This window comes from Nanorana parkeri, unplaced genomic scaffold (genome assembly GCF_000935625.1).
Source record: "Nanorana parkeri isolate BGI_ZX_2015 unplaced genomic scaffold, ASM93562v1 scaffold12, whole genome shotgun sequence".
Lineage (NCBI taxonomy): Eukaryota > Metazoa > Chordata > Amphibia > Anura > Dicroglossidae > Nanorana > Nanorana parkeri.
The window spans coordinates 2,565,825-2,576,904 of NW_017306280.1; the positions used below are offsets into that span (position 1 = coordinate 2,565,825).

Below are 11,080 nucleotides of genomic sequence, written 5' to 3' on the forward strand. Positions count from 1 at the left end.
TTGATGGGGACAGGCAGCAACAGTGTTGGATTGTAAACATTTCAATAGAGGCTGTAACTCTGCAAGAGAGAAGATTTTATTCAATGGAGGCCCTAATTGTTGCCAGACCATTCATTTCGACAACAATCTTACCATAAAATTCTATGTGCATTGAATGTATTTCACGGATGTTATTAGTCTTCCTTTTGTAGATAACTCAAAGCCCTGAGACTGCTGCTGGGCCCCGCCATCTTGAATGTGATATCAGCAGCCCCAGTAGACTCAAATTACACTCTGTAGTATTTCCCTTCTCTCCCTTAACCCTTTCACTGCCAAGGCCTCCGGAACATTTTTCAAATCAGCTGGCCAAGCCATTTTTGAATTTTCTGCAATTTTTTCCTATTGATTTGATTTTCAACTGCTGCGTTGCTAGCGTTTGTAAAAGACCCCCCAAACCATATATTTTCTGAAAGCATCTCTTTGTTTGTACTGGTTTTCTTAAGCTTAACAAATGTTTAGCTTAACAAATGGCACTAGATTATATGTATGTCAAGCTGTATGCCTAGCCATGTGATTGTGATTATGACTTTGGATTACTGTGAACTGTTCAAGGTACTCTGTGAAACACCCAACAGTTGACATCATATAGATGTGAAGTAAAAATGAAATAAACCTGATCAGTACTCTTAACCTATATAAATTTAATGGTTTTTACCATTTTTCTCATTCAAGACTATTGATGTCGAGATTGAAAATGTGAGACCTAGACCTCAGGGATCATCACCTGTATATGAATATGCTGTAAATGAGTATTATATAGACCCGGAGGTAAGCAAAACATTCAGAAACGTATTTAGTAATGTAGTCAATCACCTTTGTGGATGTGGTCTATTGCAATGTCCAAATGATTCACAATATTACTACAAGAGAATGTATAATGCTTTGTAATTGTTAACAAATGCCAAAAGCACAGGATGAATAAAAAGCTTTTAGCATGTTAGCTATAGAGCTCTGCACTTCCTGTCCTGTGTTATAAATGCCAGTGAGATTATGTAAACTAGAAGCTTCCTGGAAAGAAAAGCCACTGCTATTACTGTACGTTATGTATATTATTAGATTTATAGGTAGAAAAGCCACCGGCAGCATGTATATAAGTAGCTGTATGGAGAAAGAAGCCACTGGTATTAGTCTATATGCAGAGAGACAACTGCTTCCCTACAGAGAGCAAGGATCCCACTCTGCAGCTGCTGGCAAGGGACTGGCTTTTCTACTCAGGATGTGGCTGCTTTAGAAATAAAATTAACTATGGGACAATGAGCACCTTTTGTTTGATGCACTAAGAATGTAGTTAGCAGATTTAAAGTGATGGTTCGGTCGGGCTTTAAAGAAACTCTGAAATAAGAATTGTTATTGATCTTAATACTATGAGAGCTGGCATGCATTGAGAGCTATGTTCAGACTAGGGGCCAGTGTCGGGAGGATTTGCTGGACAAATGCAGCCTGCTTTTGACATCAGTTTGAGATGCTTCTGAGAGCATTCAAAATTCATTGCAGGTACAGTTGACCTGCTTCAGCTGTTTTTGCACTACCAGACTTGTACCAGAATAGAAGCAGTTCTGAAGGGGATAAAAGCCCGTAGACACATTATTAGGCCCTTATGTGTAATTATGTGCACAGATTTACTCATTTGTAGAAAACAAATGTTTAAAGCGATATGCTTGTTTGTACAGGGCAGTTCCATATATGCAGACTCCGAACATTCCAGCAGTATAAGGAAGACGTCCATTATACGTACTTCACATCCTTTTGCAAAAATGGCGGACTCAGACGTACGTACAATTTATTAATGACTGTCCTAAAAAAATGTACCATGTGAACCATTTGGGTTCTCTTTACTCATCTGCAGGTTTCTCCTCAATCCAGTTAGATTGTCTCTGGAAAGATATGTGAGAATCTTAACTCCTTTCCACAATTTGTAAGTAGTAGGGCTATCCATAGGTCTCATATACACACACCATTCAGATTGTATGAGAGAAATATGTATAGCTAGAATTTACAAGGCATTTGTTTTTTGTATGCTTCGAGCAGCTTTCTTGAAGTCTTTAAGCACCTTTCATCTCCAGTTTGGGGATGTTAAATGCAGATCATAATGGAAGTGCTCCAAGTAAATTTAATGAAGTTGCTATGATTAATGTTTAACATCCCAAAATGGGAAAAAGGGTTCTTTAAAGGCCTCAAAAAAGCTGTTTAAAGCTTACTAATAGCATCTCAATTGCCATGTAAATTACTAATAGTTTTCTTTCATTCTGCCTGTGAGCTGAGCATAAAAAGGAAGGACTGTGGACTGGCAGGATCACCAAGTATTTATTCTATGAATGAATAGGTGTTAAAAAAAATTAAAGGAACCATTCAGTTTATTATTTGCACAACATTTAAATACTGATTTCTAGTGCTTGCCTGTTTTTAATGAGGGACATATAGGAGCTCAGCTATGAGGAAAGATTCAATGAACTGATTTTATTCTCACTTAAGAAGAGGCATTTGGAGGATGGGTGTAATCAACTTTTATAAATACATAAATGGACCATTTTATTTGTGTGTTTTTGAATGTCTGTTTCAAGTGTATTCAGACTTGAGGACTTTTGTTTTAGCCAATGGGAGGCAAAGGTGGTTTAGCCTTGAAAACCGCTTATTTTCAGGCATCTTTAGGTACTTCCATTGAAGTCTATGGGGCCAAAAACACCCCATTCTGCTTCAAAAAGAAGCTTGCTATATGCTGAGTTTTGGGTAACAGGAAGACATTAGTAAAGGTCCTGCTGTGACCCTAAACAGAAATATGGCAAAAAAAGGTTGTGCCATAGTTCTCTTTTAAAGATGCCCATAGACCTACAAAGGATGTTGGAGTTGAATGCACAATCCAACACCCCACAACCACCTTCCTACCCCCAGGCATCAGGGATCTGGTAGTGAGTTTACAAACAGGAATAATGTGCTTGACCAAATGGAAAGCAGTGATCCCTCTGACAGCAACCCACTAGGTCAGTCACTCTTTTTGTGGCTATGGGTGCCTTAAGAGACAGACTAATTAAATAATTCAACAATCCTTTTGTTTATCTTTTAGGAACCAATGGAGGTGACTTTAAGCACCGAAGTGGAGCCCAATGCTAAAGACTTCACTATAGTTGGAGGTGGCACTGAAAGCATAATCGTCTCACAAGTCACAAATCAAATTCCACAATCAAATATCTTCTGTATTAAAGAAGGTAACACTATTTCACTTCCTCTAATAGACAAGAATTTTGTTAGTTAAAAAAAACAAAAAACTCATATGGTTATTTTCAACACCCTGCAGGAGATCAGCTACTAAGTGCGACAATCTATTTTGACAACATCACATATGAAGATGCCATTAAGATCCTTCAGCATTCTGAGTCATGCAGAGTGGAGTTCCTGCTGAAGCGCAAACTGGGAAAAGAGGACAGAGAGAAAATGCAGTCTATTGTGCAACTCAAGAAAGAAAAGACTTCACAGGTACAATCCTCTCTGTAGCAATCAGTGTCTCATTTAGTAAAGATGTAGACTACTACCATATACACATGCATTCATTTAAAGGGGACTGCCACCCAAAAGTAAACTTTTCACTTTGGATGGTGAATAAAATGGCAAGACTAAGTATAAAATCAAACCTTGTTGGCTCCCGCATCTGTATCTAAAATCCCTCCAGTTATCATCTTCCTTCATTACTCTTCATGCTCATGTCTGAATTAGGTGTTGCTAACATTATGCAGGAATGCAATTGTTTTTTTTAGAGTTATAGGCCCCCTTCCTACTGTATTAAAAGCACTACTTATCGAGCATTAATCACAAACATGGCCCTCCTAACGCTATTGTATTGTAATTGTACTGTCTCCCCCATTTTGTAAAGCCCTGCACAATCTGTTGGCGCTATATAAATCCTGTATTATAATAATAATCTTCTCCATGCTCCAGCACTGTTCCACACTTCTTCCTCTGTCCAATGTTCCATGTCTCTTCTTATGAGCCTATGTTGTCATCACATGTCTTGCCTGAAGAAGGGGATCCTGTGTGACCCCGAAATGTTGCATTTGGGATATGCTCCACTTTCCTCAATAAAAGACGCGCAATTCAACATTTGGAGTGCCGGTGCCCCATTTTTGCTTTGTGTATGTAATTGCGCCATCTGTTGGACACCACAGCACCAGTGATTTCAGGACATAGCTGTCAGGAGTGCCATGGGTTCATGGACTCCCTAGGAGTGCATCATCTCACAGCCTGAGTTTACAGTACTCCACAGTCCAGGAAGAAGGACTGCCCACCAGACCGGCCAAAAAAAAAATTCAGGAAGAAAAGTATAGGTTTAAAAAAAAAAAAGAAAGATCTGAGGGGGGATTCAGGGAGAGGGGGGTTGTGGCAGAATTTACACTGTTGTTATGTAATATTCCTACACATAAGCTGGCAAGGCTGTCAGGTGCACAATTCTAACACAAGAATGTCATGGCATTCTATTGCAGGGGTTGGCAACCCTGGCACTCTAGCTGAGGTAAAAATACAAATCCCATCATGTCTGTGCCTCTGGGAGTCATGCTGTGGCTGTCAGTCTTGCAGTGCCTCATGAGAATTGTAGTTTCATAACAGCTGGAGTGCCGAGGTTGCCTAACCCTGTTCTGGTAAGAGTACCACTTAAGCTGCAAACAATTATATATTTTTTTGCCAAAAATATGTATTGGATTACTCCAACTACAAATATTTGACTTTACAATTCTCCACATGGATCCCAGCAATAATATATTGGGTGTGTAATCATTCAAATGCTCGTATCAGATTTCAAAAAAGGCGATAAATAAAGTCATCCAAATCCACTCCTTCTTCTCTTGTAGCTACCCTGAGTGTAGTGTAGCGACACTGCCTAGAAAGCAAACATAATACACAATATCATAATGCATATCATCCTCTATTATGTTTTTTAATGGTTTTCATTTTTTTTTAAAATGGGGGATAGTTCTACCCTAATATCTATATCTACTCCTTTACAAATAATCTGTAAGTATTATTATTTCTGCTTAAATTATATGAGATGTATAAACACATCCTTGTGTGAAAAATGTGAAAAGGGTCATTGTGAAACAGGACATCTTGCATATATATGTAATAAACACATATGTCTTTAAAATGACTGTAACCTTATAATAGTGATTCTGATCTTTTGCCTGTTAGGATAAGGATGACTCTACCATAGCATCTGAAAAGACAGAAGAAAACACAGTCCGAAGAAGAGAACATAAGAAGAAACGTTCAAAGAAAGACAGGCTTTCCTGGCCTAAATTTCAGTCCCTGGCCAATACAAGGTTTTTAGGCCATCGCCGATCTCGAAGTACCTCAGAGACCAATGAAGACGAAACTCTAGAAATTTCTTCAAAGGTGACAGAGGCTAACTTGGATGATGATGAACTATTTGTCACGGAGAAAGAAAAGCAATATGGCCAAGAGTTTTCAGGACTAGATATTCACAGTGGGACAACAACATTCAACCAACAGATGACTGGAGTGAAAAACAGAGAAGAACCTCATGATAGATCAAAAGAGAAGAGAAGCTTGGACAGCAGTGTACGTGTTAGAGTAGAACACCACGACCTTCCAAAAACACAGATGAAGAAAGGCTTATCGTTACACTCCACAATCTCTTCCTCTAGCAGAGAAACAGGCAGTTTGGAAAGGAAGAATTTACATCCAGATGTTGAAATCATAATTGTAAAAGAAAAAAATCTACCATCTCCCTGCAAGGTGTCACCAATCCAAAGGAGATATGAAAGAACATCTAGGGAAAACATTGCAGCAGCTGCAACTGAAATACCAGTTACTCACTTAACAACAAAAGAAGACTTTCCACAAGCTACTGAGACAAGCGAAGGCCAGCTTGAGATTTCTGATGACGATTCAAGCCCGACCACAGAAGAACCTTCAGGAATTAAACAGAGAAGGAACAAAAAGAAGAAAAAGTTGGGGAAATCTACAGAGCTTCTTCAACAACAGAAAAGAACTCGTGAAAGCTCATTTAGCATAGGTATGGACAAAGAACATTACAAAGATACCTATGAAACCCAGTTCAAGACAGAGAAATTAGAAAATGTAAGTACTGATTTTACTCTTTTGCAAAAATCTGAACATAGAGATGTTTTGGTTGATAAAAACTCAGTTGCTATTGGTGTCAAAGAATTGCCGGATGGCTCTGACATTAATCTTCAACTACCCATTTTCAAAGGGCCCTCCTTTGTAGTCTCACAGCAGGAAGAATCTAATCTTACATACATAGAGTCTTCTATCAAAGAAAAACCCCCTGACCAACAGTCTGAGGTGTTAGGTTGGAAGCTGCAAATGCCTATTATAAAAATGCCAAAGCTGCCCAAACTTTACAGAAAATCAGTTAGATCTGAAAGTGAAGAACCGTTAGATCCTGCAAATGTGTACATGTATAAAAAAGATTCATCTGTAGATATTCATGGTCAGATAGCTCCACACGCAAATGTAAATGAAGATCAATCTGTAGACATAAAAGGTCACAAAGTTGGAATCAGGAAACTGAGATCAAAAATGTCTGTTCCAACAGTGGAGGGACAGTTTGAAGTAGATGAATCAATCCCATTTTCTGTACAAATGGGTTCAAGAAAAGATAAAACTGTTAGTACTAATGCAGAGCAAAATGTCTTAGTTACTCATGCAAATGTATTAACTGTTGAAAAGCTCAATATTCCAACAGCAAATCTCCAAAAAGGAGATTTAGATACACATAAACCCGAAGCATTGGATGATTTTGTACAAAAATCAGCCGTAGATATATCTTCAAAGCTAATTTTGTCTGCAGATGAATTGACTGAAGTTCAGGACAAGGACGGTATAGATGTAGTTTTAGAATATAAAATAAAAGATGCTGAAGATGAACACAAGGAAAGCCATCTAAGAATGCCCAGATTTAAACTTCCTTCTTTTGGTTCACTTACAAAAAGAGCAAGCTATAATACAGATGGTAAGATGGAAGTCAAAGAAGATCACTGGGACATCAAAGATGAAGATAGTAAGTTAAAAATCCTAGATGTCAAAGATTCTGACTATAAAGACATACATACTGACAACATACAAACTATAGAGAATAAAACAAAAATTAAGTTACCAAAAGTTGGCGTTTCCCTTCCAAAACGTAGAGGGCACAGGGGACACTATACTGTAGGCACACATATACAATATGCAAATAATGAGTTAGAATATGAAAAATTTCAAATAACAACAGAGGATTTTGAAAGAGAAAGTAAGAGAAATATTTTGGATACAGATGAACAAGATATATCAAAGGATATTGCTACTGATATAACAAATGTGCAAACAGAGAAAGGTAAGATCACGTTGCCTTATTTCCATATGCCAAAGCTAGGGCTGGCAAAATTAGGTGATGCAGATCTTGAAGAAACTAACAACATTATTTCAGATACAACAGAAAATGTAGGTTATGATGACATTTCAGAAATTCCAGCTGTGGATACTTTTCCTGAGGAACCAAGAGGAAACAAAGATTCAAAGAACTGGAAAATCCAAATGCCTTTTATAAAAATTCCAAAGTTGGGTACATCTGAAAAAATGACAGTGGACACGTCAACCAGAGATCAAGTTCCAGATGGAATCGATGGCAAAGAAGTGGCCACAGAGACAAATGTAAGCAGTGAAATAAGTGACGTTACACAAAAGGTAGATGGACATTTTAAAATTCCCATTTTTAAAATACCACCTTTCAGTCTGACTGGACCAAAAACAAAAGGGAGTCAATATGAACCAAAAGAAGACAATACAGCAGAAGTTGAAATTTCAAGCACAAACAAAGCAGCTTCTGACTCCCGGGAGTTTCCAGAGTCAGACACACAGGAAGTGAGCAAAAAGACTGAACTAACATCTGAAGACAGTGATATAGAAAAGTATGGCAGCCCATTCAAACTGCCATCTGTAAAACTACCATCATTCAGTATGAGTGGTCTAAGGGGCAGACTAAGTCGTGATGAAACGGACATGGAAAAGTTGCATCCTGTGCTAGAACAGACTGACAATGACAACAATCTGAAAGACTTAAAAATAACAAAGAGCAAAAAGAAGAAGAAGATAAAAACCAAGAAAGGGAAAGATGATTCCCAGATAGAAAATCAGGAGGATTCTGACACTAAAACAGAGAACCAGTCCATTCCTACATCAGCGGGTTTAGATGAGACACTGGATAAAGAAAAATCTGGGTTTCATTTAATAAAGAAGCAACATGTAAAAGCTAAGATGCCAAAGCTAGAGCTATATGAATTATATACAACAGAGGAGAAGCCTGATTTGAAAGATATTGATGACATACCAACTTTAAAATTAGACAGCGACTTAAAAGATGAGGCAGTCAAAGCGGACAACAGGGAAACAAGGGAATTTAAAGAAAAAATATTAACAACATACATTAGTGCAGATTTACCTGAAATTCAGGATAGGAACATTTATAGTGATAATATAGACATAAAGCAAAAAAAAATTGAAGTAAAAACACTTGTTGGGCAGCCGGAGAATGAGACAAAGACTATTTCTATTGAGCAGAACCCTAAAACAACTAAAACTACAAAGTCTAAAAAGAAGTCTAGAAAAGTTTCCCATTCAAAGAAATCTGACATTCAAATGGCTAAAAAGCAAGAGGAAACTGACAGTTCTGGAGAAACGCAGTCTGATGATGTCATAGTAGGTGACTCACCAGATGAAGATAGGAGTGTCACTGAAGAAGAATACAAATATTCTGAGGGATCTAAAAGCAAAGGATATCTTGCCAAAATCAAAATGCCTAAACTGGAACTTGTAAGAACTTCCAAAAAATCTAAACAAGCTGTGAAACATCCTGAAGGCGTAGATGTGGAACAAACAAAAGAAGTGCCAGAACCTGCCTATGGTCACATTCTTGACCCTCAAAAATTTGAAGATTTATTCATGGAAGCTATAATTGACTTAACTGACAGTAAAGATTATCATGCAACTGGAGATGAAAACACCGAAGAATTTTCAAATAAAATAGAATTTCCAAATTATCAGATGCAGACAATCAGTTTGAAAACCATTGAAAACACAGAGGAACAAACTGGCAGAATTTTTGATCAAGAAAAACAGATGATTTACTCCTCATCATTAGATGCAAGTGGAGAAACCAGTGGTGACCAAGAAACTTTGCAGATGGATTTCACACAAGATTACGCTGAGAAAAAAGATAAAACATCTACTATTTGGAAATTTCAATTACCTTCAATTAAAAGACCTACTTTTGGGAGGAAAGGGGATAAAAACAAAATGGGGGAAACATTAACGGACATTTCACTTGAGACAAGCAAAGCAGGCACATCATTTCAAAAAACTTATGATAATATTTTGATATCAAAGAAAATTAAAAGCAAAGAAAGCTCAGAAGAGTTAGAAGATATGACTCTTGCATTCCAGAAACATATGACACAAGCTGACTATCCAACTACAGATGATAATGTACTAATAGAAGAACATAAAACTGGGAAGAAGACCCATATGCCAAAAATGAAACTTCCAAAGTTGGAATTTTCTACTGTGTTCACTAAGGAATCTAAAGCAAAAATGTCGATAAATACTATACAAGACAATGCAGTAAATGAAGGTCAAAACTCAGACTTAACAATGGTAGGCCTGTGTATGGAAAAAGAGGAAACTGAACATGGTGCATCTGAACACATGTTTCCACCAATTGATGCTGGTGTGGTTAATACTAAGACTACTTTGATAACCACAGAAACAGCAAAAGAAGGGCAGCATGTGGAGACTGTTTTATCAAATGCAAAAGACAGCACAAAACAAGCCGTTGGAGAGATGAATAATGTAATTTCAAGTCTGTCAGCATTCACTGACTTTGAAAACGGAGAGCTAGCAAGAGAAACTAATTTAGTAGAGAAAACAGATCAAACTAAGAGTGTATTTTTGAAATCAACAAAGGAAGTTACTTATGGTGAAAAAATAAAAAGTAGGATAAAGACACATGATACAGAGAGGGGCTATTATCTAACCATGGCAGAAAATGATCTAAAAGCTGAAAAAATAAAAAATGAAAAAGTATGTCCTCAAATCCAACTAACAGTGACGACTTCTGAAAAAGAAGGGCTATCCAGGCTTGAAACTACAACAGTACATGATAAAACGGAAGAAGTTATCCCAGATGGATCAATCAAAGTGATATCTGCAGTGGTAGAGGAGGAGGAAGTATCATCTGGATTGAAGTTGGCCACATTGAAATTTCCACTCTTTAGTGCCGCAGAAGTTACCACAGAATCTTCTGTGGATGAGCCCAGAGAAGCAGCTCCAGAAACCATTGCTGAAACAACACTTGAGAAATCCAGAAAAGAAATGTCAACTGTAAAACCCGAAAAAACAGCATATGAAGCAGATAAAGAAGAACCCAAAGATAAAGTAGACATGGCTGATAAAGAAGCAGAGATTTCTCTTTCCGAAGGTAAAGTGAAAACTCCCGAAGCAGAAAAAGAATCAGAAGGCTGGAAGCTTCCATCCTTCAGGCTGCCAACATTTTCCTTATTTGGCACATCAGAATTGAAAGCAGAAGATGCATCAAAAGAAATATCTACAGAACCTGCAAGAAAGACAACAACTGAGACAGAGGTAGTCACAGAGGCTAGAACCACTATTAGTGATACCAGTGAAACAGCCAAATCCTTACCAAAGTCAGAAGAACGTGTGCAAATCACCAAAACAATAGTGGAGAGCGTAGTGGTGGAGGGCCAAGACAGAAGCATAGAAGAAATGGAAAGTGCTTGGAAAGTTTCACTATCATCATTCCAAATTCCAGTCCTGAGTAAAGAAGAACAAATCCTGAGTATTTCTTCCAAAACAATCTCTTTCATGGATGACATTGACAGGCGTGAGATAGTCACAGACATTCTTACAGCAGAGGGCAAGGAGGAGGTGGAGCTCATGCATTTGGAATCTGCATTGGAAGCACCCTCAACTGAAGAAGCCAAATCTGACATAACGGGAGTAGTTGTGGAAAAAGCAT

General features: G+C 37.8%; 1 protein-coding gene across 1 annotated transcript in view; it reads left to right on the forward strand.

Annotated features, from left to right (window-relative positions):
- AHNAK2 (AHNAK nucleoprotein 2) overlaps window positions 1-11,080 on the forward strand; it is a 43,794-nt gene that overhangs the window by 13,125 nt on the left and 19,589 nt on the right. Inside the window, exons 4-7 of the mRNA XM_018556083.1 lie at window positions 712-807; window positions 3,101-3,242; window positions 3,332-3,510; window positions 5,215-11,061. Coding sequence (XP_018411585.1) covers window positions 712-807; window positions 3,101-3,242; window positions 3,332-3,510; window positions 5,215-11,061 — 6,264 coding nt within the window. The remainder of the gene's footprint in view (window positions 1-711; window positions 808-3,100; window positions 3,243-3,331; window positions 3,511-5,214; window positions 11,062-11,080) is intronic.